This window comes from Scyliorhinus canicula, chromosome 13 (genome assembly GCF_902713615.1).
Source record: "Scyliorhinus canicula chromosome 13, sScyCan1.1, whole genome shotgun sequence".
Lineage (NCBI taxonomy): Eukaryota > Metazoa > Chordata > Chondrichthyes > Carcharhiniformes > Scyliorhinidae > Scyliorhinus > Scyliorhinus canicula.
Genome location: NC_052158.1, coordinates 12,583,471 through 12,609,600, shown reverse-complemented (window position 1 = coordinate 12,609,600; position 26,130 = coordinate 12,583,471). Strand labels below are relative to the sequence as shown.

At 50.6% G+C, this 26,130-nt stretch overlaps 1 protein-coding gene across 1 annotated transcript in view; it reads right to left on the bottom strand.

Moving 5' to 3' along the window:
• skiv2l (SKI2 homolog, superkiller viralicidic activity 2-like) overlaps window positions 1-26,130 on the bottom strand; it is a 77,253-nt gene that overhangs the window by 1,276 nt on the left and 49,847 nt on the right. The window contains exons 17-28 of the mRNA XM_038817487.1: window positions 23,452-23,562; window positions 21,277-21,388; window positions 19,268-19,386; window positions 18,597-18,734; window positions 14,167-14,304; window positions 13,955-14,059; window positions 12,747-12,891; window positions 6,760-6,886; window positions 5,709-5,919; window positions 4,872-4,982; window positions 3,501-3,719; window positions 1,856-1,996 (exon numbers count right to left, since the gene is read on the bottom strand). Of these exons, the coding sequence (XP_038673415.1) occupies window positions 1,856-1,996; window positions 3,501-3,719; window positions 4,872-4,982; window positions 5,709-5,919; window positions 6,760-6,886; window positions 12,747-12,891; window positions 13,955-14,059; window positions 14,167-14,304; window positions 18,597-18,734; window positions 19,268-19,386; window positions 21,277-21,388; window positions 23,452-23,562 (1,677 nt within the window). The remainder of the gene's footprint in view (window positions 1-1,855; window positions 1,997-3,500; window positions 3,720-4,871; window positions 4,983-5,708; window positions 5,920-6,759; window positions 6,887-12,746; window positions 12,892-13,954; window positions 14,060-14,166; window positions 14,305-18,596; window positions 18,735-19,267; window positions 19,387-21,276; window positions 21,389-23,451; window positions 23,563-26,130) is intronic.

The following is a 26,130-nucleotide window of genomic DNA, read 5'->3' as shown; positions in this document are numbered from 1 at the left end:
TCCTCCGGGTGCTCCGGTTTCCTCCCACAGTCCAAAGATGTGCGGGTTAGGTGGATTGGCCATGCTAAATTGCCCGTAGTGTCCTAAAAAGTAAGGTTAAGGGGGGGGGTTATTGGGTTACGGGTATAGGGTGGATACGTGGGTTTGAGTAGGGTGATCATGGCTCGGCACAACATCGAGGGCCGAAGGGCCTGTTCTGTGCTGTACTGTTCTATGTTCTATGTTCTAGAACCCTGAAAATTAGTCCTCTCCGAGTACGGTCTTGGATTGTAAGAAATAGGAGCAGGAGGCCATTGTCTCTTAATTCATTTTTACAGGATGTGGGCTTCGCTGGTTAGGCTAGCATTTGTTGCCCATCCCTAATTGCCCATGATAAGGTGGTGGTGAGATGCCTTCTTGAACCCGCTGCAGTCCCTGAGGTGTAGGTACATGCGAGGGAGGGAGTTCCAGGATTTTGTCACAGTGACAGTGAAAGAACGACAATATGCTTCCAAGTCAGAATGGTACACACGGCTGCTACTGTGTGTCGATGGTGGAGGGAGTGAATGTTTGTGGAAGGGGGGTGCCAATCAAGCGGGGCTGCTTTGTCCTGGATGGTGTCGAGCTTCTTTGCGTTGTTGGAACCTTTAAACTGTACCCCTGTAGTTTTAGACTCTCTCACAAGGGGAAACATCCTCTCACTATCCACCCTGTCACACCCCCTCAAAACCTTTTCAATAGGATTGCCTCTCATTTTTTGAAAATCCAGTGATACAGGCCCAACCTGTGCAACTTTTTATCATGAGACAAGCCCCTCCATCCGAATGGCCTCCTTCTGCACTGTAAATTTTATGATAATACGAGGAATCAGCCGAGTGAACCATCGTGAAGTGCTTCCTGCAAATACAATAGCCTTACCTTCTACAGATTACCTTTTGAAAATTCATATGCCTCAGGCAGCATCTTCCAGATGGTAATACGTCCACTCTGTGCCAACCTTCTAACTTGCCCCCTAGCTCTTTTCGCCAATAATGTTAAATCTATGGCCGCTTGCAATAGTCTCTGCCGATTTGCTGTATCAAACCCACTCATAATATTGAATGTCTCGGTTACATTTTCCCTTCACCTTCTCTTCTCCAAGACAGCTATCACCAGCTTCGCTGACTACTTTACACAACTGGAGTCTCTCATCCCCTCTCTCTACCCACTCTAAGGCCTTGGCATCCCTCCTAATGTTGCACCCAATATTCCAGCGGAGGACCTAACTATTACACGGTTCAGCACAACTTTCTTTCCTTGTATTTACGCCAATGATCCCACGCAGGCTATTTATTAAAACCACCTCCTCAAAATCTGTTCTGTTGGCACTTTCAAAAGTTTCTAAATATGCAAAGCCCTCCCTACCCACCCTCAAACCCTAGGGGTCTTTCTGCCCTTGCAGTCTCTTCTGTGGGACTCCCAGGCCCAGCTTCAACCTTTCTCACTCCCAAGAGAACGAGTGCTGGGACAACTGGGGGGGGGGGGGGGGGGGGGGGGGGACTAAGTCACTTGGTGTGTTCGCTCCTGAAAATTATTGGAGTTTTGGGACCAACATGTGTGTGTCTGCGTGCGAGTTCCAGTGTGCGTCTCTGACCATCCATGTGTACTCGTATGTCTCTGTGCACTTATGTGAGCAGCTGACCGTCCGTGCGAACCCCCAGTGTTCTGCTGACCCCTGGCAGATTTCAACAGGGTTTATTAAAAAAAAAAATCACACTCAAAACAAAAAGTTCCTGGGATATCTCCTGCCGGCAGTTCGATGGTCCCATCAGCAGACTGCTAGGCTGTGATAGCAACAGAAATAAAAACAGCACACGTATTTATAAGAGAGACTCACCAGGCCCTTCGCCCACTCATACACCACTTCCACCAAGCCAAACTTAAACTGGTCCACAAAATCCTCGATGGACTCCTGCAGGCTACACTCCCGCTGCAGAGTGGCAATCCGCTCTGCGACACCCCGGATCCGCTCGATTCCCTGCACAGAAAAGATATCTCAACAGTGCAGATACTGAAGGGTTTAAGGACTGACAGATACACGTCAGGTTTGGGGGACGGGGGGGTGGTTAGCAGTGGGAATGGGGAAGAGGCGAGTGTGAGGTGCATTGCGAATCATAGCGTTCAGTGACCCTCCCCCAGTCTCCAATTCATGCAGTGCAGTGATTTATCCCTAAGCGGAGTCCTAGACTATTGGCACGGCTCCATATTAAACCCCTACCCTACCTCAGTACAACCAGTGCCAGTCATTGCTCAGCGGGTGGCCCTCCTATCTTGGCATCAGAGGGTCAAACCCAACTCCACAGACCTGAGCACCTCATTCAGAATCAGAATGGTTGCAGTGGTGAAGGGGTTAGCTGCAGCTTTAGCTTCTGGGAGAAGACAATGGCCTAGTGGGAATGTCACTGGGTTAGCAATCCAGAAGCTCGAAGGACACAGGTTCAACCCTTGCCACGGCAGCTTGTGGAATTTAAATTCAATTAATTAAACAGTACTGGTAACCAATATTATTGATTGTTGTAAACACCCATCTGGTTCATTAATATCCTTTAGGGAAGGAAATCTGCCATTCATACCTGATCTGGTCTACATGCAACTCCAGATCCACAGCAATGTTGCCCAGAGAAGGTTTACTCAATTAATACAAGGAATAGAGAGGTTGTCGTATGAAGAAATGTTGGAGACATTAGGGTTGTATCTACTGGAGTTTAGAAGAGTCAGAGGTGACTTGATTGAAATATACACAACCCTGAAGGGTCAGGACAGGATAGATGTGGAGAGGACGTTTCCTCTGGGCGGAGTATCTAGGACTAGGGGTGACGGTTTAAAAATAGAGATAGCCCATTGAAGGCAGAGATGGGAAGATTTTTTTTTTCTCTCAGAGGAGAGCGAAGTGAGTCTTTGGAATTCCCTTCCTCATAAGGTGGTGGAAAGGAGAGGCTATACCTCAGTGCCCACACACTCAGTCCGCAGGATCTATACCCCAGTGCCCACACACTCCGTCCGCAGGATCTATACACCAGTGCCAACTCACCCAGACCTCAGGGTCTATACCCCAGTGCCCAAACACCCAGTCCGCAGGGTCTATACCCCAGTGCCCACACACCCAGTCCGCAGAGGCTATACCTCAGTGCCCACACACAGTCCGCAGGATCTATACCCCAGTGCCCACACACTCAGTCCGCAGGATCTATACCCCAGTGCCCACACACCCAGTCCGCAGAGGCTATACCCCATTGCCCACACACCCAGTGCACAGGGTCTACACCCCAGTGCCCACACACCCAGTCCGCAGGGTCTATACCCCAGTGCCCACACACCCAGACTGCAGGGTCTACACCCCAGTGCCCACACCCAGACCTCAGGGTCTATACCCCAGTGCCCACACATCCAGACCTCAGGGTCTATACCCCAGTGCCCAGTGCCCACAGAGTCCATACCCCAGTGCCCACTCACCCAGTCCGCAGGGTTGAACCCACTCTCACCTTGCGAAGAACCTCATTGAGTTCTGGCTCCACCTGCGTTTTCTGCTGGAAGACTAGACAGGAGAGAAGAGCCACAATCTCCTCTGGGTGCAGGTCTGTCAGCACATTCTCAAACACCATCTCTGTCACAATCAGCTCGTGGTTACTGATCTCACAGGCCACTCGGCCCTTCAGCTGCACAGCACAGCTCTCGTCGATATACTTGAGGGCCTTCAGCACCTGTTGGGGAGGAAGCAGAAAAGGGAAGTTAGTGCTGGTGTCTCGGTCAAGAAGGGAAGTACAGCTCAATAAAATCACTGGAAAAACAAAAAGAGGAAAAAAAATAAATCTGTATATTCGTCAGCTGAACTACTATATAAACCCATTTTTTTGTGCTTTTCAAAGTGGACAATTGGTGAGCTGACAGGATGTCCCCTCACTCTCGCGGACCCGCCCCCTCACTCTCGCGGACCCACCCCCTCACTCTCGCGGACCAGCCCGCTCTCTCCCGCGGATTCGCCCCCTCTCTCCCGCGGACGCGCCCTCTCACTCCCGCAGACGCGCCCTCTCACTCCCGCAGACGCGCCCTCTCACTCCCGCAGACGCGCCCTCTCACTCTAATGGACGCGCCCTCTCACTCTAATGGACGCGCCCTCTCACTCTAATGGACGCGCCCTCTCACTCCCGCGGACGCGCCCTCTCACTCCCGCGGATGCGCCCTCTCACTCCCGCGGACGCGCCCCCTCACTCTCGCGGACCCGCCCCCTCACTCTCGCGGACCCGCCCCCTCTCTCCCGCGGATTCGCCCTCTCACTCCCGCGGACGCGCCCTCTCACTCCCGCGGACGCGCCCTCTCACTCCCGCGGACGCGCCCTCTCACTCCCGCGGACGCGCCCTCTCACTCCCGCGGACGCGCCCTCTCACTCCCGCGGACGCGCCCTCTCACTCCCGCGGACGTGCCCTCTCACTCCCGCGGACGCGCCCTCTCACTCTAATGGACGCGCCCTCTCACTCCCGCAGACGCGCTCTCTCACTCCCGCAGACGCGCTCTCTCACTCCCGCAGACGCGCCCTCTCACTCCCGCAGACGCGCCCTCTCACTCCCGCAGACGCGCCCTCTCACTCCCGCAGACGCGCTCTCTCACTCCCGCAGACGCGCCTTCTCACTCCCGCGGACGCGCCCTCTCACTCCCGCGGACGCGCCCTCTCACTCCCGCGGACGCGCCCTCTCACTCCCGCGGACGCGCCCTCTCACTCTAATGGACGTGCCCTCTCACTCTAATGGACGCGCCCTCTCACTCCCACGGACGCGCCCTCTCACTCCCACGGACGCGCCCTCTCACTCTAATGGACGCGCCCTCTCACTCTAATGGACGCGCCCTCTCCGACTTACGTTGACTCTCTGCTCGTAGTCAGGAAGCAGCATGAGACTCCGGTCCGAGACCAGGAAACGGAGTCGGTCCAGCTCATCTTTAATCATCATCCGCTCCTGCATCCGTGCATACTGCAGAGAGGAACATGAACAATTAGCAAAGGTCAGATGTATCAGTGCCTCTCCAGCCCTCTCCCTCCACACACCCAAACCCACCTAAAGTGTGTGTCTTGTAAGGAGCAAGAACAATCAGCAGCGGTTAGCTGGTGTCGGTATCCCTCTCTCTCGGACTCCCAGCGCAGGGAGGTGCACCTTTGGAGGATTAATTACTCAAGGAGCTCCCGTGCCCATGGAAAGGTTTATACAGACACTGAGTAAACTGGGAGCTCTCACCACTGGGATGTGGAAAACACTGCCCAGGAACCCACTTACTGACCCTTCCTGGTCTCCTGCCGTTCCCCCAGCCGCTGGGGTTAGCTGGCCCGCAGGTTTATCTTCCCTTCCCGCGGATATCGGGAGGCAGGACTGTACTTGTGCTGCTGACCCAGAGCGGGGCACTGGCGGCAGGGGGACTCGGAGATGATGCCACAACAATGCTGCAGGGGAAACAGCCAGGGTGAAGAAAACAGATAGCCATTTGGTGTTGACTGTGACAGGAATGGGCGCAGGTGGGGCTGCCAACTCAAGATCAGATTCGATCGGACACCACCCCACATCGCTCACGGGTGTCCACCATCAAGGTCAGCTTGCAAACATCAACTGACAGCTATCTGAGCAGCGCAAAACTCGACAGCTCTGAGGAGGAGGGGGAGGAGGAGGCGAGGGGGAGGAGGAGGAGAGGGAAAGGACAGCCAGTACCTCAGTGGAGAATCTGGGACTGTGAAAACAGGTAAACTTGCTGAGGGAGTTCTCGAGGCGTCTCGCTCTGGTATAGCCGTCCACCAGGTCCAGATCCTTCAGCTGCAGGTCATTGATGGGGTCCAAGCCGGCAATCCCATCCGGGTGAGATTCAGCCAACCGCAGGAGCTCCTGAGTGGCCGTGGTGACTGATGGGCCGGGTGGGTCATTCCTAGGAGCGGACAGAGAGAGAGAGAGAGAGCGAGAAAGAGACTTTCTGTGAGACAGCCAGGTCCCGAGAGGGCAATGCCAAAGGCGGGCACGACAGGCCCACTCTCACTCCTCAGGGCCATCCCTTTGCCCGTCTGTGGGGGGGGCACAAGCTCAACATTCATTCTCGGGAGAACGCGAGGAGCCAAGGAGGATGGTTTGAAAACAAGGGAGACTGTCGGCCAAATGTAGAGACTACAACAACTTGCATTTATACAGCACCTGAAAAATGTCACAGGGGCAACAACATCAGATACTGAGCTCATTGACGGGGTCCAAGCCATCTGATTCGTGATGCAGAGAAAGGCCAATCCCTGTACCGGCTGAGGTTATTCAGGAAGACCCCGCCTTCTCAAACTTGCCCCTCGCCTAACTCAGGTTAAATCACCACCAGTCAGCTCGCACCCTCAATGGGGGATCAACTGGGATCACAGTGATTTTACACAGGAGATATTTGGACAAGCTTGGAAAGTTTGAACAAGGATAAAGGAGCAGAGATAGAGAAACAAAGGGAATTCCTAAACCTGGACAGCCGGAGACACAGCCAATGGGGGAGGCTAAAATCAGATGTGTAACAGACCAGAATTGGAGGAGGTGACAGAGACGGGAGGGACGTCCGACAGAGAATGGGAGAGTGGGTGGGGTTGGATGATGGATATAGGGCGGGCGACAGAGGGGGTCGGGCGACAGAAACGACAGAGTCAGAGGGAAGGGGGCAACATAGACAGGAATTTGGGTGTGCTGCACTCCTTGAGCGATCAGCATTCCACCCTGGAAACCCCTCTCCCTGACTCGGACTAACCTGAAGCGAGGAATCTGCCTCTTCTTAAAGTCATCAATGATTTTATCCGCATTGATGCGCACAGTTTTAACAGTCGCACTGCCGATCTGTTTGGTGGTCAGTTTCTCCACCGTGTGTCCGCAGGGTCCTGGGAATGAAGGCAGAGATTAAAGTTCAGATGGTAATAGTACCAAAGGGACAGACATGGCGGATCCGAGAGAGCCAATGAAAGAGTATAAACAATAGACTAAGACAGCGGGACGGAGACAGCGAGAGAGGGAGGGAGAAAGCGATAGGGAGGGAGAGAGGGAGGGAGAAAGCGAGAGAGGGAAAAAGCGAGAGGGAGGGAGCGAGAGCGAGAGAGGGAGGGAGAAAGCGATAGGGAGGGAGAGAGGGAGGGAGAAAGCGAGAGGGAGGGAGAAAGCGAGAGGGAGGGAGAAAGCGAGAGGGAGGGAGAAAGCGAGAGAGAGGGAAAAAGCGAGAGGGAGGGAGCGAGAGAGGGAGGGAGAAAGCGATAGGGAGGGAGAGAGGGAGGGAGAAAGCGAGAGGGAGAGAGAAAGCGAGAGAGAGGGAAAAAGCGAGAGGGAGGGAGCGAGAGCGAGAGAGGGAGGGAGCAAGAGAGGGAGCGAGAGAGGGAGGGAGCAAGATCGAGAGAGGGAGGGAGCGAGATCGAGAGAGGGAGGAGGCGAGATCGAGAGAGGGAGGAGGCGAGATCGAGAGAGGGAGGGAGCGAGAGCGAGAGAGGGAGGGAGCAAGAGCGAGAGAGGGAGGGAGCGAGATCGAGAGAGGGAGGAAGCGAGATCGAGAGAGGGAGGGAGCAAGAGCGAGAGAGGGAGGGAGCGAGAGCGAGAGAGGGAGGGAGCAAGAGCGAGAGAGGGAGGGAGCAAGAGCGAGAGAGGGAGGGAGCAAGAGCGAGAGAGGGAGGGAGCAAGAGCGAGAGGGGGAGGGAGCAAGAGCGAGAGAGGGAGGGAGCAAGAGCGAGAGGGGGAGGGAGCAAGAGCGAGAGAGAGCGAGAGAGGGAGAGAGCGAGAGAGGGAGAGAGCGAGAGAGGGAGAGAGCGAGAGAGGGAGAGGGAGAGCGAGGAGAGGGAGGAGAGCGAGGAGACGGGAATGAGAGCGAGAGAGGGCGAGGAGAGAGCGAGGAGAGAGCGAGGAGAGAGCGAGGAGAGAGCGAGGAGAGAGCGAGGAGAGAGCGAGGAGAGAGCGAGGAGAGAGCGAGAGCGAGGAGAGAGCGAGGAGAGAGCGAGGAGAGAGCGAGGGGAGGGAGAGAGTGAGAGCGGGAGGGAGAGAGCGAGAGGGGGAGAAAGCGAGAGAGGGAGTGAGAGAGGGAGGGAGAGGGGGGGAGGGAGGAGGGAGGGAGCGGGGGAGGGAAGAGTGGGAGGGAGAGAGGAGGGAGATTGAGAGGGAGGGAGAGAGGAGGGAGGGAGGGAGGGAGGAGGGAGAGAGGAGAGAGGGAGGAGGGAGAGAGGGAGGGAGGGAGAGAGGGAGAGGGAGGGAGGGAGAGAGAGGGAGGAGAGAGAGGGAGGGAGGAAGAGAGGGAGGGAGGGAGAGAGGGAGAGAGGGAGGGAGGGAGAGAGGGAGGGAGGGAGGGAGAGAGCGAGAGAGGGAGGGAGAGAGGGAGGGAGGAAGAGAGGGAGGGAGGAAGAGAGGGAGGGAGGAAGGGAGAGAGCGAGAGAGGGAGGGAGAGAGCGAGAGAGGGAGGGAGACAGCGAGAGAGGGAGGGAGAGACAGCGAGAGAGGGAGGGAGACAGCGAGAGAGAGAGTGAGGGAGACAGCGAGAGAGAGAGTGAGGGAGATAGCGAGAGAGGGAGGGAGACAGCGAGAGAGAGAGGGAGGGAGACAGCGAGAGAGGGAGGGAGACAGCGAGGCAGAAAGCGAGAGAGAGAGTGAGGGAGACAGCGAGAGAGAGAGTGAGGGAGACAGTGAGAGAGAACACGAACACCCCACACACAGGAACAAAATCTTAAATTTGGACTCAGCGTGTTAATCAGGCTGCAGGTTGAGAAAAATCTCTTCTGTCCTCCTAATTGTATAAAGGTGCCAGTGGGCAGCCCGCAGCCTTGCTGAGGTGGTAGCACAGTGGCAAGATGAAGAGGGCAAACATGGATGAATTAACAGTTCTGAGACCTGACAGTGAGTGGAGTGCAGGCGGCCTCCTCCTTATCCCCTCATGCAGTCCAACCTCTGTAAACCTTGGCATTGGGTTTTAGCAGTATGGTTAGAGGGATTCTCCATTCAAGATTCTACCTTAGCCCCTGTATAAATTGTCTCACACTGGACTGCTGAGCTGATGCTGAAAAGATAGAACTGACTGACATTTGACATTGGAGTTCTGCGTTTTCAGGCCAGTCCTTACCCCGGTAACCTCCTTCAGCCCAGTCTCTGCACACCTGGTATAAAACCCACGTTGGTTTGTAGGCCAGGTTGGGGGATGTTTGTCTTTTAATTAAACATCTAATCCTGAGGCCCAATTCCCTTGCAAGGTGATTTGCAGTGGGGAGGGTTTAAACTAACTAACAGGCGTTTGAGGACCAGGAGGTTCATGTGAGAGAGGAATATCAAAGTGAACAGGATGCAGGAAGAGACAGATGGCATCAGAGTGGGACAGATGGCATCAGAGTGGGACACAGCAAGGTGGGTTCAGAGGAAGGGGAAAGGTAGGGATATGTGCATCTCAGTGCATACGCAGACCGTGGTTATTAAGATGGGCGAGTTGCGAATACAGATAACCACTCAAAAAAAAAATTGGGTTTCTGCTGAAGGCAAACAATGCAATAGTGACACGTGGAAATCTTTTTCACGCATCGAGTGGTTAAGATCGGGTCACTCACTGTCTGAGTGTGTGGTGGACGCAGGCTGAATCGAGGCTTTCAAGAGGGAACTGGATTATTATCTGAAACAAAGAATGTGCAGGATGCAGGGAGAAAGTGGAGGCTTTGGGACAAACTGCACCATCAGAGAGCTAGCACAGGGGCAGGACAGCCTTTTCTTTGATGTAACCGTTCTATATTCCTGTGATTCTGTATTTTTCTAAAGAACAGCAGCTGGTGGAAGGAAAATGTGTCAGAGGAGTTTCAGTATCAATCGTCAGCTTCACGTAGAATCAGATTGGTTAGGGTACAGGAGGCCATTCAGCTCAACATGTCCATGCAACTCAGTTAGTCCCACTGCATCGCCTTATCCCGGAGCCCTGAAATTGTTTTTTGTAATCATACGTAGAAAATAGAAGCAGGAGGAGGCCATTCAGCCCTTCAAGTCTGTTCCACCATTAATTATGGCTGATCATTAAGTTCAGCACGGTAGCACAAGTGGATAGCACTGAGGCTTCACAGCGCCAGGGTCCCAGGTTCGATTCCCCGCTGGGTCACTGTCTGTGCGGAGTCTGCACGTTCTCCCAGTGTCTGCGTGGGTTTCCTCCAGGGTGCTCCTGTTTCCTCCCACAGTCCAAAGACGTGCAGGTTAGGTGGATTGGCCATGATAAATTGCCCATAGTGACCAAAAAGGTTAGGAAGGGTTATTGGGTTACGGGGATAGGGTGAAATTGAGGGCTTAAGTGGGTCGTTGCAGACTCGATGGGCCGAATGGCCTCCTTCTGCACTGTATGTTCTATGTCTATGTCAATAGCCAAATGCCGCCTTCCCCCCATATCCCTTGATCCCTTTCGCACCAAGAGCTATATCTAAGTCCTTTTTGAAATTAATCAATATTGTGGCCTGTGGTAGTGAATTCCACAGATTCACGACTCTCTAGGTGAAGAAATTTCTCCTGACCTCAGTCCTAAAAGGTTTACCCCTTATCCTTGAACTATGAGCCCTAGTTCTGGACTCCTCCACCATCGGGAACATTCTTTCTGAATCTTACCCTGTCTAATCCTGTTAGAATTCTGTACTTTTCTATGAGATCCCCTCTCACTCTTCTAAACTCCAATGAATATAATCCTAATCTATTTAGTCTCTCCTCATAGGTCAGTCCCACCATCCCAGGAATCAGTCTGGTAAACCTTTGCTGCACTCCCTACATAACAAGAACATCCTTCCTCAGATAAGGACACCAAAACTGCGTGCAATATTCCAGGTGTGGCCTTACTAATGTCCTGCACATTGCAGTAAAACATCCCTATTCCTATATTCGAATCCTCTCGCTATGAAGGCCAACATACCATTTGCCTTCTTTACTGCCTGCTGTACCTGCACGCTTACTTTCATCAACTGTAGCACGAGGGCATCAAAATCTCGCTGAGAATCCAGCTCTCTCAATTTACACCCATTCAAATATTAATCTACTTTCCTATTTTTGTTACCAAAATGGTTAACCACTCATTTATCCACATTATACTGCATACCATGCATACACTCATTCACTCAGCCTGTCCACATTCGCTGAAGTGTCTCTGCATCCTCCTTACAGCTCACCCTCCCAGCCAACTTTGTATCATCTTCGAATTTGGCGGTATTACATTTAGTTCCCTCATCCAAATCATTAATATATCATTTGAACAGTTGGGGTCCTAGCATTGATCCCTGAGGTACGCCACTGTCACTGCCTGCCAAACAGAAAAAGGCCAATTTATTCCAACGTTTTGCTTCCCATCTGCTAACCAGCTTTCTATCCATCTCAAGACACAATCCACAATTCCACGCGCTTTAACGTTACATGGTAAACTGCTATGTGAGATCTTGTCAAAAGCCTTCTGGCAATTTAATTAAACCAGATCCACTGGTTCTGCCTAGTCAGCACTTACTAGTTAAATCTTCAAAGAATTCCAGTAGATCTGTCAATCATGATTTCCCTTTTGTAAATCCATGCTGACTTTGTCTGATTGAAGAGGTAGATTTAGGTATAAAGAGGTAGATTTAGGTATAGTTAGGTATAAAACCTATATCCCAGGTTTAAATAAAACCGAAGGGCTCCTGCTTGCAGAAGCTAGTACTGTCCATGGACAGATAGCAGCAAGCTATTGCTGAAGCAATGGATTAACCTTTGAAGGACTTGTATTTTCAGCAAGGATGTCTTTGCATGGAAAGTAAATTGATTGTGCGGCTGCTACTCAAGTGATCATCATAGAACACAGGACAATGGGATGGGAGTCTGGAGGCTATAGCTCAGGTATATACTCAATGTAATAACTGTGCGAAAGCTTGTAGATAAGTAGAAGTACTCACGTGCTTGCCGATATTATAATACTTATGTACATGCTTTGTTTACGATTGGTAACTATATTCATAGGTAATGTAATATGTAATCCTAATTATTAGCTGTAATGGACACAGATAGTTTTTGAACAAATGTATTCTTTTGATTGATGTATGGTTAATGGATGTATGAGATAACACACAAAGGTATAATTGCCCAATTATTTCTGTGATTGGGAAGCGGGCAAGCCATATGGTGGTATCTTAGCTCCCCTGTTAGCACATAGTAAAATGTCTGAACGAAAACTCAACTCTAAAGTGTGGTCTGGTCAGTTGGGTAGTGAAGCAGCTATAGTTGAATAATTACCAGTGAAGCTCCCGCAACACTTATTATACCGCTGCTTTCCAAATGCTGTGCTATGAAATCCTTGATAATGGACTCTGGTAACTTCGCCACTACCGATGTTAGGCTCACTGGTCTATAGTTCCTCGTTTTCTCCCTACCTCTCTTTTTGAATAGCAGAATTATATTAGCTACCCTCTAACCTGTAGGGACCATTTCAGAGTCCAAAGAATTTGGGAGAATGATCACCAATGGACCTACTATTTTGTGGGCCATGTCCTTAACTGGGATGAAGATTATCAGGCCCTGGAGATTTATCCGCCTTCAATTCCATTAATTTCCCCCAAACCATTTCTCTACTAATACCGATTTCCTTCAGTTCCTCACTAACCCTTGTATTGCTCTGAACTTGTAGAATATTATTCATGACTTCCTTTGTAAAGTATGCATTTTGTTGCTCAGCCATTTCTTTATTCCCCGTTCTAAAGCAGAGTCTGATACTGGAAGACATTTGAGGTTGTGTGTGAAGCTCACCTTCTGGTAGGAAGAGTTTATTGGTGAGGAGCTGATCAGGCGTCGGTGCCACAGGTAGTGCCTCAACTTCCTTCTCGGTTTCTTCTTGCCTGAACTCCGAGAGGACCAGAGTGGTGAACGTTCGGTTGGTTGAATCCGTGGAAACCTGCAGTTCGTCAGAAAGTGCATATTGAGGATGTGTGCACAGGAGGAACAGGAGGAGGCCACTCGGCCTCTCAAACCTTTTCCGCCATTCAATAAGATCAATTACATCGCGGCTGATCCGTACCTTAATTCCACTGGCCTGAAACCTTGTTTTAAGATAAAGTTAGTCGGTTTGACATTTTAAATTGTCCCCCACCCTTTCCCCAAACGCAACAGCTTTCTTTGTGGGGAAATACGGAGAATGTGAGCGTGTGTAAGTGAGTGCATGTGTGAGACAGAGATTGCGCGAGTACGTGTGAGACAGAGATTGCGCGAGTACGTGTGAGACAGAGAGTGCGCGAGTACGTGTGAGACAGAGAGTGCGCGAGTACGTGTGAGACAGAGAGTGCGCGAGTACGTGTGAGACAGAGAGTGCGCGAGTACGTGCGAGACAGAGTGCGCGAGTACGTGTGAGGCAGAGAGCGCGCGACTACGTGCGAGAGTGCACGTGTGCGAGAGGACGTGGGCGCGAGGGTGTGTGTGCGCGAGGGTGTGTATGCATGCAAGGGTGAGTGTGTGATGGTGAGTGTGCGATGGTGAGTGTGTGTGTGTGTGTGAGAGAGTGAGTGCATGTGTGAGAGTGCGTGTGTGTGAAGAGTGAGTGTGTGTGAGAGTAGTGCGAGTGTGTATGTGAGAGTGCGCGTGAGTTCATGTGAAGTGAGTGAATGAGTGTGTGTGAGAGAATGTATGTGTGAGAGAGAACGTGCGAGTGCGTCTGAGTGCATGTGTGAGAGTGAAAGTGTGAGAGTGAGTGCGTGCGAGTGGATGCGTGCGTGTGTGTGAGTGCGTGCATGCGTGCGAGTGAGTGAGTGCTATTGCGTGCGAGTGAGCGAGTGCGAGCATGCGTGAGAGTGAGTGAGTGAGTTGTGTGGGTGTGCGTGTGTGCTTCTAGACTTGGTGACCAAGGGAGCCAACGGAAGGCTCAGTGACCAAAAGCGCCACCTCAACACACCATGCTCCCACCCCTCTAACCAAACATAGACACTTCAAAGCTTCAGTAATCACTCGCCCCCACCCCCTTCTACCTGTAGGATCACTCCCAGTGCATTCTTGTGACGTTGTGTTTTGACCACCAGGACTCGACCGACGGATAGCGCCTTGAATCCACTCGTTGACTCCATGATCCTCTTCTATAACAGGAAAGAGGGGGGAAAAGAAAGAGGGAGGAGGTATTAAACCAACAGAGCAAACAATGATTAAATGTGAGGAGTTCGCACTGGGTCTTATCACTAATTACCTGTAGAGCGTCTCTTGTGTATAGGAGCTCCCGCACTGTATTATAATAGTGCTCCAAGTCACTCAGCTGTCCAATGCACTCCACCTCTTCCATGTTCGACAACTTCTTTGTCAGTTCCTGAATCTGCTGTTCATGTATCTGCAAAACATAAGAACGTAATATAAGAAACACAAAGTACAGGGAAGTAATTTGGCCGTCAACAAGATTAAGGCCGATTACAAATTAATTCCACCAACTCGCAATATCCCTTCGAAACAAACAAGAGGGTTTGGGAGGGTTTAAACTACTGTGGCTGGGGGGAGGGAACCAGAACAGCAGGCTACTAAGTGTAGAGACGGGGGCAGCATGGTGGCACAGTGGTTAGCATTGCTGCCTACGGCGCTGAGGACCTGGGTCACTGTACGTGTGGAGTTTGCATATTCTCCCCGTGTTTGCGTGGGTTGGACTGGCCACTCTAAATTGCCCTTTAATTGTAGAAAAATAATTGGGTGAGACTTAGTTTAGGCTAGGTAAAAAAGCGAGATTAAGATAAACACAATGCAGAGTAAGAGCAGGCAGAGGGAAGCCGCAGGGCTTCAGAGGGAAGCCGCAGGGCTTCAGCGGAGCTGCCGGTCTGGAGTGCATTTGCTTCAATGCAAGAAATATAACAGGTAAGACAGGTGAACTGAGAGCCTGGATTACTGCCTGGAACTATGTTGCGATTACAATTATGGAGTCATGTTTAAAGGAGGGACAGACTGGCAACTTAATGTTCCGGGATATCGTTGTTTTAGATGGGACAAAAGGGGAAATAAAAGAGGTCGGGGAGTTGCATTGCTGATTAGGGAGCTGTGTTGAGGGAGAACACATTGGAGGGATTATGGCTGGAGCTCAAGAATAAGAAGGGTAAATTCACCATATTGGGAGTGCACGATAGGCCTCCCAACAGCCCACAGGAGACAGAGGAGCAGCTGTGTAGTCAGATACTGAAAAGGTGTGAAAAAAGCAGGGCAGTTGCGATGGCCAATTTGAACTCCCCCTCCTCCTCTCCCGCTCTCTCCTCCCCCCCCCCCCCCCCCCCTCCCCCCTCCCGATTGAAATGCAGGACTGACAAGTTCCCGCAAAAATGAAGGATAGAATGGCAGGATTCGGGAACCATGGGTGACAAGGGAAATTGGAAGCTTCATCAAAAGGAAAAAGGAAATATACAATAGGTCTAGGCATCTATAAAAGTGACAAAGCCCTTCAGTACAGTCAAAGTAGGTAAGAACTTAAACATGGAATTAGGAGGGCTAAAACGGGCCATGAAACATCTTTAGCAAACATGGTCAAGGAGAATCCCAAGGCTTTTTATGTACATATTAGGAGCAAGGGGGTAGCAAGAGAAAGAGTAGGCCCACTCAATGACTATGGAGGGAAGTTATGCGTGGCATCACAGGAAGTGGGTGAAATCCTTAATGAGTATTTTGTATCGATATTCATCAGGGACATGATGGATGCTGAGGTCAGGGATAGGTGTGTGAACTCTCTTGAGAAGATCAATATATCAAAAGGAGGAAGTGTTGAGTATCCTAAATTGCATTAAGGTCGACAAGTCCCAGGTTACTGCTGGAGGCAAGGGGAGGAATAGCTGGGGCCTAAACAGATATCTTCACAGGTGAGGTTCCAGAGGACTGGAGCTTAGTCAATGTCCCTTCTTTAAGAAAGGAAGCAGTGACAATCCAGAAAGTTATAGGCCAGTGAGCCTGACATCAGTGGCGGGAAGCTTTTGGAAAAGATACTGAGGGACAGGATGTATGCACATTTGGAGGAAACTGGACTAGTTAGTGATAGGCAGCATGATTTTGTACGGGGAAGGTCATGCCTCATCAACAATTGCGTTATTTGAAGAGGTGACAAAGAAAATTGATGAGGGAAGGACTGTGGGTAAAGTTTATATGGACTTTAGTAAGGCGTTTGACAAGGTCCCACATCGCAGACTGGTACAAAAACTAAAATCACATGGGAAACGGGGTGGGCTGGCGAGATGGATACAGAATTGGCTTGGTTATAGAAGACAGAGAGTAGCGGTGGAAAGGTGTTTTTCAGAATGGAGATCTGTAGCTAGTGGTATTCCGCAGGGATCAGTGCTGGGACCTCTGCTGTTTGTAGTAGAGATAAATGATATGTAGGAAAATGTGGGTGGTCTGATTAGTAAGTTTGTGGACGACACAAAGATTGGCGGAGTTGCTGATAGTGCCGACGATGCAGCTGGATATAGATAGATTGGAGACTTGGGCACAGAAATGGCAGATGGAGTTTAATCTGGACAAATGCGAGGTGGTGCATTTTGGAGGATCAAATCTAGGGTATGGATTATACTGTAAATGGCAGAACCCTTAGCAACATCAATATACAGAGGGATCTGGGAGGGCAGTTCCATAATTCCCGAAAAGTGGCAACACAGGTGGCCAAGGTGATTAAGAAGGCATATGGCATGCTTGCCCAAATCATCCGGGACATTGAATACAGGAGTTGGGAAATCATGTTGTAGCTATGTAAAACCTTGGTTAGGCCACATTTGGAGTAACCCGAGCAGTTCTGGTCACCACATTATCAGAAGAATGTGGAAGCTTTGGAGAAAGTGCAAAGAAGGTTCACCAGGATGTTGCCGAGTCTCGAGGGTGTTGGCCAGGAGAAGTTGAATAAACTAGGATTGTTTTCATTGGAAACTCGGAAGCCGAGGGGAGACCTGATAGAGATCTACAAAATTATGAGAGGCATAGACAGGGTGGATAGTCAGAAGCTTTTTCCAAAGGTGGAAGCGTCAATTACATGGGGGCACAGGTTCAAAGTGAAAGAGGGAATGCTGAAGGGAGATGCGCGGGCTCAGTGTTGCCTGGAACATGCTGCCAGAGAATGTAGCGGAAGCAGGAACATTAGCAACATTTAAGAGGCATCAGGATTGATACGCGAACAGAGAGGAAATAGAGGGATACGAACCAAGTAAAGGCAGAGGTTTCTTTTTAAGTAAGGGCAAGATGATTGGCACAGGTCTGGAGGGCCGAAGGGCCTGTTCCTGTGCTGTACTTTTCTTTGTTCTTAAAATACAAGCTTGTAACAAGGATAGAACTTATCAAATGAAGCATCTTATCTACTCTTATATATGCCTCAGAAATTTGGGCCTGAATTTTGCTTTTTCCCGCTGTCTGCATTTGTTGGCAGTGGGTCAGTGTAAAATTCATTGGATGTGTTTCCTGCTGGATTCCTGCCCACCATGACGTCTTTGTAATTTTACGCTGGGGTGGGACAGGCCTTGCCGAATTGAGGTATGGAAGGAGAACAAAAATAATCAGGTTCAGGTCTCAGGTGGGAAGCGGTGGAGACGTGGGTCCCTCCAACAGAAGCTGCCTTTTAACTTCAGAGTCCCACACCTTCATCCCTTAATGTCCAGTAACTACAGGACCTCCTTCTGCTACCACCCTCCCAGTGTCTCCCCTGAGGAAAGGTTAGAGAGTTTAGAAGAGTAAGAGGCAACTTGATTGAAATATATACCAGATGTGTATCGAGAGGGTGGATGTGTAAAGGGTGTTTCCTCTTGTCAGAGAAGCTACAATTAAGGGTTACTGTTTAAAAATAATGATGTGGAGATGCCGACGTTGGAGCTCTTCCTCAAAAGGCAGTAGAAGCAGTCTTTGAATATTTTCAAGGCAGAGCTGGATAGATTCCTGATTCTTGATTAACAAAGGGGTGGGAGGTTATCAGGGAGCAGGAATGTGGGGTTGAAGTTACAATCAGATCAGCCATGATTTTATTGAATGGCTGAGCAGGCTAGAAAGGCCGAATGGCCACATACCCCTACTTCTTACAAAATCCCCATCATCCTAAAATCCCTGCCTTGGACAACAGATCAAGATCTGTGGTGGGGGGAAAAAAAATGCCTTTGAAATGTGGATGCCAAGGCGTGTACTTAAAATTCAATATACAGACCGTAAGACCAATGAAGTGGTGCCGGAGATCGCAAGAGCGTAACGAACTCTGAAAAGGGTAATCCAGGAAAGAAAAAGTCTGCATTTTGGCCAATTAATTAGCGCTGAAAAGCTGGAAAGATCCTTTCTAACGGGCAAGGTGGAGGGCAGCAAAAAGAAGGGTCAACCTAGCTGTAGTTGGATGATGCATATCATAAAGCTGTTGCAAATGAGCTATAATGGATGTGTGAGGATGGTGTTCAGACAGACAAGCGGGACACACGACAGCGGATCCCCTGGTACCAGTGGCTACTAGCAGGACATGGAGGAAGAGGCAATATCCCCACCTGCCTGAAGAACAGTCAGTCAGACAAACGTACCTTTTTATATTACAGCGAAGCACAAGATGGTATAAATGAACACAATTCTAAAGGTTCTTCATCTAAATACTTTGAAGGCACTAAAAGTCCCTTAAAGGTGGTGTGCAACAATTAGTGCTTGTACCTTGACATCCTTCCTAGTGTGGAACTCTGAGAAACTGCGCTTCATCATGTCCTCTACCCGGAGTGCCTCCACCCGCAGGAGGTTGAGGATCATGGTGTAGGTGAGGCGGAACTGAGACTGTAAATGTGTGGGTTTACCCTGCAAAACAAAATCCACACAAAGAGGGATGAATTTCACCCGTGCACCACAGCTTCCTGGGATAATGAAATTAAATGAAAATCGCTTATTGTCACAAGGAAGTAGGCTTCAAATGAAGTTACTGTGAAAAGACCCTTGTCGCCACATTTCAGTGCCTGTTCGGGGAGGCTGGTACGGGAATTGAACCGTGCTGCTGGCCTGCCTGGGTCTGCTTTAAAAGCCAGCTCCTTAGCCCTGTGCTAAACCAGCCCCTAGAAAGTGATCTGGGGAATGAGAGAGAACGTGCGCGAGAGAGAAAGACGGATGAATTTCACCTGTGCACCACAGCTTCCCAGGGTAATAGAAAGCGATCTGGGGAATGTGCCACAGGACCTGCCGCTGAGAATTGCTTCCAAAGTGCCGTTACACAGTCAGTCTGCAAGGAAGATCCTGCAATGGAGGCGACGGGCCGACTGACTGGACAAATTGTTCAATTTCTTGCCCTCCCCACGCCCCCCAACTCCGCCCCCGAGCTGACATTTTGCATTTCTTACCAACATCATCTTGTGGAGGTCAGACATCTCGTGAACCCCGGCCTTACACAAGATAATGACCATCCCAGTCGTGTCCAGACCTCTCCTCCCTGCTCTGCCTGCCATCTGAATGTATTCACCTGCATCGGGTACAAACATGTCACAGGCAGAGGGTTAAAATTGTCAGGATGGGTTGTAAGGGTTGGATTTGGATTTACTTTTTTACCGATGGGAGGTTGAACATTTGTGGCAAGGCCCAACATTAATTGACTGTCCCGAACAACCCGGAGAAAGTGATGCCGTGCCACCTTCCTAAACATAACTGAGATGTTTGCTCAGCCATTTCAGAGGACAGTTCAAAGTCAAGCACACTGCTGTTTATTTAGAGCTACGTTTAAGCCAGATAGGGTATGAATTTAGAATACACTCGGAGAGCAGTAGAGGCACATTCAATGGTGACTTTCAATAGTGAATTGGATGACCAAAAGAGTGCCACAGGAAAAGGTGGAAGAGTATGCCTACTTGAGTCTATCTTGCAGAGCAAGCATGGACAAGATGGGCAGAATGGCTTCCTTTTGTGCATTTACAGGGTTACGGACCAAAAACAAACAGGGAATGTGGTACCAAGTTCTTTCAAAGTGCTAGCACAGATGAAATCGGCCAAACAACCTCCTTTTGTGCTGTAAGTTTCAATGATTCTATGCAACACGTGGATAGGAATGGATAGTGTATCGGTGTTGGGAAGCTGAAAACCCATACAATTGTTTTTAAAAATAATTCATGGGACTTGAGAAAGTTATGGTGAGCTGTCTTTTGGACCCCTGCAGTCCATGTGGTATAGATACATCCACAGTGCTGTTAGGGTGGGAGTTTCAGAGTCTTAATCCAGCGACAGTGAATGAACGGCGATATAGGGAGTGATTGTACGGCACGCTGCACCCGAGAAGCAGCTCGCCGCAGAGCAGCGTGGCAGACAGAAGCCAGGAGACCCCGCCCCCGCCATCTACCTGGCTTGCACCGCTTTGCCAAATCTAACTCGATCTCGCGAGACATTGCGATATAAATCCCGCCCAGTGGAAATCTGCTTATTATAGCGAGAAAGCGCATCTCACTGTAATATGCATTTTCCCGAGACGTTGGGATTTATCTCTTTCTCCTCGGAGACCTCGGGAGAGAGCTGTTCAGTACTGGCGTCCAAAAACGGGGACCAGATAGAATGGCGCTCGTAGCAAAGTCCCAGGGGATCGGTGGACCCCAGCTGCATGCCCTTTGGGTAGAGTGGTACCCTGGCACTTCTGTGTGCGTATGTGTGTGTGTGTAACAGACAGCAGGATTCTCTGCAGACCCACACCAAAATCTCGTTTGGCACGGGGGTGGAGAAATTATGTTTGCGCGGGAATCGTGCCCGGCGCCATTCCTGCGCTTCTCCGGTCCTCTGAGAATCGCTCACGCATGGATTACACGGCGCGGCTGGGGGGCCATTGACAGAGGCCCCACAGCGATTCTCTCGGCAAAACTAGCCGAGTTCCCGACGGCGTGGTTCTAACCACGTGTTGCCGGTCGGGAACCTCGGGTGGCAGCTGCGGACTCAGTCCGCGGCCGTCCTGGTGGGGGGGCAGGGTTCGAGGGGCCGGGGGGGGGGGGGGGGGGGGGGGGGGGGGGGGGGTGGGGGCAGCCCTCATTGGCAGCCGGGGCAGCAATCGGGTTATATTTAGCGGAGTGGGGCCGATCGCTGAGACCTTCTTTCGTCGTCCAGGTCCACCGGCTGAGTCCACCATTGCGTTCGGCGCAGCCGCTTAAGACCACCGCCGTGCACATGCGCGGGCTCGGAACCGGACGTGCGTGGCCCATATCCGCAGCTGAAGCTGCGAGAAGCACTCCGGGGCCCTGCCAGCCTCCTGCAGGTAGGTGAATAGCTGCTAATATTTTTAAAGAATCTCCAGAGTAAAACTCCAGCGTTTTTACGATAGCCTGGGAACATAGTCCCACTTTTGGAGAATCCAGCCCCGGGTGTTTAAAGTGCACATCACCTGGAGTTAGATCTCGGAAGTTTGTCCCGTCGTGTTTGCGGATCGTGTCGAACACCACTGTCCTGGCTGGCATGTTTACCCCCATCGCAAACGTCTCTGTTGCAAAGAGAATCTGTACCAGAGGAGAAAAAACACACAATTCTGGTTAACACTGAGGCACGCTGAATGCTAAGTAACTTATCCATACAACGTCATAGCAGCTTGGTTCAGCCAGCGCCAACAATGCCACATTTGACTGAGTATGGCATCAAGGAGCCCCACCAAAACTGGAGTCTAAGGGAACCAGGGGGAAATCTCTGCTGCTGGAATCATACCTGGCACAAAGGAAGATGGTTATGTTTGCTGGACGTCAATCATCTCAGATCCAGGACAGCAGGAGTTCCTCAGAGGATGGCCAAGGCCCAACCATCTTCAGCTGCTTCATCAATGACCTCTCCAAGTCACTCACCACCCTGACTTGGAAATATATCGCCGTCCTTCACCGTCGCTGGCGCAGCATCCTGGAACTCTCTCCCTAATAGCATAGTGGGTGTACCAACACCTCAGGGACTGCAGCGGTTCAACCCGTTCTCAAGGGCAATTAGGGACGGGCAATAAATGCTGGTCTAGCCAGCGAAGACCACGTCTCTTGAATTAATAACAAAAAAAGTCACACCGCTGTATGAGCAGAAGTCGCGTTATAAATGATACATAATAGTACAACATCGACGAAAGACATTTTAGCCAATCGAGTCGATACCAGCTCTTTTGAAAACAATTCAGTCAGTCCTACTTTCCATATCATTGCAATTCTTCATCTGTGTTGATCCAATTTCCTTCAGAACCGGTTTCCACCACTCTCTCAGTTAGTACACGCCAAATCCTAAAAACCCATTGTTTAAAAGAGCTTGTCCTTTCCTTGCCTCTGGTTCATTGGACAATCATCTTAAATCGGTGCCCTTTGACGATCGAGCTTCAGTCACTCATTTACTCTGTCTAAACCCTTGGTGATTTTTAACACCTCGATCTAATCACTAAAATTTCTTTGCTCAAAACAGAACAAGCTCAGCTTCCCCAAAGTCTTTGCATCCCAGTTGGATACAGTACTCCATTGAATAATATACATTAATGATCTGGAAGAAGGCACCGTTGCTAAGTTTGCAGATGATACAAAGATCTGTAGATGGACAGGTAGTATTGAGGAAGCAGGTGGGCTGCAGAAGGACTTGGACAGGGCAATTTTCATTGCTGTAACCACATTCTCACCACTCTCCAGTGGGCAGCACAGTGGTTAGCACTGTTGCCTCAAGCTCCTGGGTCTTGTGTTCAATTCCGGTCTCAGGTGACTGTGTGGAGTTTGTACTTTCTCCGTGTCTGCGTGGGTTTCCTCCGGGTGCTCTGGTTTCCTCCCACAATCCAAAGATGTGCAGGGTAGATGGATTGGCCACACAAACTGCCATTTAGTGTTCAAAAGATAGGGTTACAAGATGGGACAGTGAGCCTGGGTTAGGGCACTGTTTCCAAGAGTTGTTGCAGATCCGATGGGCTGAATGGCCTCCTTCTGCACTGTACGGATTCTGTTATTCCATTCTATGATTCTATGAAAGACGTTTCTCTTCAATCCCCGGCTGGATTTTTCATTGACGACTTTATGCCTCGGCCCCCTTGTTCCAGTCTTGACCACAAGAGGGAGCACGCTCCCCGTCTCCACCCTATCAAATTTGGACAGCCCTGCATCCTCCGAGTCCTCCAGTTCCCGGACGAAAAAGAGTCCCAGTCTTTCGATTGGCGTATGCTCACGACTGCAGTGACATCGTCTCAGCAATCCCCCAGGAGCTTCTATACCGTTTTTGTACTGCGGAGGCCAGGACTGAGCACAGTGCTCCAAGTACAAGCCAAACAAGGTTGTGTACAAATGTAACCTCCTCTCTGTTTCAGAAATCAATCCTCCAGAAATGAAAGCTGGTATTTAGTTTTCACTCTTTGTGGGACTTATTAGCTTGTAGAGGTACAGGGGGATTTATCTACCATTAATCGCAGATCTCTCTGCCCCACAACCACCCTCTTAAGGGGTGGGTTATCCAGCATGGCCACAGCAGTAAAAGAATGTTAAATAAATTCTACTCTTACCACCTCATTAATGTTAGGGGTCAGACAGGAGAGGAAAGTGACTATCCACACATTGTGAAGTCTTACCTTTACTAGGCCCCTGGTAAAAAGCATCTCAATAACCTCCTTCAGGATTGGAAGGATCCCACTGTGATGAACACCAATCCCCCGTTTCAGTAGCTCAACCATCTGACGAACCTGTCCAACATAAACAGAAATTTAAACAGGATGGCCATCCGAGGGGGCGATTAAATCCAAATACACTTCAGAGTATTTGTTCTGCACTGAAGTTAGTACGGGACAACAAATACATGTCCAACTCCAATCCAACACAACAAACCCCATCTCACTGTCTGTAACCCCCTCCCCTCGATAAACACACCAATCTCACCATCTCACTGTAACCCCCCCCCCCCCCAATAAACACACCAAACCCCATCTCACTGTCTGTAACCCCCTCCCCTCGATAAACACACCAAACCCCATCTCACTGTCTGTAACCCCCCCCCGATAAACACACCAAACCCCATCTCACTGTCTGTAACCCCCCCCCGATAAACATACCAAACCCCATCTCACTGTCTGTAACCCCCCCCGATAAACACACCAAACCCCATCTCACTGTCTGTAACCCCCTCCCCCGATAAACACACCAAACCCCATCTCACTGTAACCCCCCCGATAAACACACCAAACCCCATCTCACTGTAACCCCCCCCCGATAAACACACCAAACCCCATCTCACTGTAACCCCCCCCCCGATAAACACACCAAACCCCATCTCACTATCTGTAACCCCCTCCCCCCGATAAACATACCAAACCCCATCTCACTGTCTGTAACCCCCTCCCCCCCGATAAACACACCAAACCCCATCTCACTGTCTGTAACCCCCTCCCCCGATAAACACACCAAACCCCATCTCACTGTAACCCCCCCTCCTGATAAACACACCAAACCCCATCTCACTGTCTGTAACCCCCTCCCCCGATAAACACACCAAACCCCATCTCACTGTAACCCACCCCCGATAAACACACCAAACCCCATCTCACTGTAACCCACCCCCGATAAACACACCAAACCCCATCTCACTGTAACCCACCCCCGATAAACACACCAAACCCCATCTCACTGTAACCCCCCCGATAAACACACCAAACCCCATCTCACTGTGACCCCCCCCCCCGATAAACACACCAAACCCCATCTCACTGTAACCCCCCCCCCGATAAACACACCAAACCCCATCTCACTGTAACCACCCCCGATAAACACACCAAACCCCATCTCACTGTAACCCCCCCCCGATAAACACACCAAACCCCATCTCACTGTCTGTAACCCCCTCCCCCCGATAAACACACCAATCTCACCATCTCACTGTAACCCCCCCCGATAAACACACCAAACCCCATCTCACTGTCTGTAACCCCCTCCCCCCGATAAACACACCAATCTCACCATCTCACTGTAACCACCCCCGATAAACACACCAAACCCCATCTCACTGTAACCCCCCCCGATAAACACACCAAACCCCATCTCACTGTAACCCCCCCCGATAGACACACCAAACCCCATCTCACTGTAACCCCCCCCCCCGATAAACACACCAAACCCCATCTCACTGTAACCCCCCCCGATAGACACACCAAACCCCATCTCACTGTAACCCCCCCCCGATAAACACACCAAACCCCATCTCGCTGTAACCCCTCCCCCCCCGATAAACACACCAAACCCCATCTCACTGTAACCCCCCCGATAAACACACCAAACCCCATCTCACTGTAACCCCCCCCAATAAACACACCAAACCCCATCTCACTGTAACCCCCCCCCCCCCGATAAACACACCAAACCCCATCTCACTGTAACCCTCCCCCCGATAAACACACCAAACCCCATCTCACTGTAACCCCCCCGATAAACACACCAAACCCCATCTCACTGTAACCCCCCCGATAAACACACCAAACCCCACCTCACTGTAACCCCCCCCCCGATAAACATGCCAAATCCCATCTCACTGTAACCAACCCCGATAAACACACCAAACCCCATCTCACTGTAACCCCCCCCCGATAAACACACCAAACCCCATCTCACTGTAACCCCCCCCCCCCCGATAAACACACCAAACCCCATCTCACTGTAACCCCCCCGATAAACACACCAAACCCCATCTCACTGTCTGTAACCCCCCCCCCGATAAACACACCAAACCCCATCTCACTGTAACCCCCCCCCGATAAACACACCAAACCCCATCTCACTGTAACCCCCCCCCGATATACACACCAAACCCCATCTCACTGTAACCCCCCCCCGATAAACACACCAAACCCCATCACACTGTAACCCCCCTCTGATAAACACACCAAACCCCATCTCACTGTGACCCCCCCCCGATAAACACAACAAACCCCATCTCACTGTAACTCCCCCCCGATAAACACACCAAACCCCATCTCACTGTCTGTAACCCCCTCCCCCCGATAAACACACCAATCTCACCATCTCACTGTAACCCCCCCGATAAACACACCAAACCCCATCTCACTGTAACCCCCCCCGATAAACACACCAAACCCCATCTCACTGTATCCCCCCCGATAAACACACCAAACCCCATCTCACTGTAACCCCCCCCCTGATAAACACACCAAACCCCATCTCACTGTAACCCCCCCCAATAAACACACCAAACCCCATCTCACTGTAACCCCCCCCCCCGATAAACACACCAAACCCCATCTCAC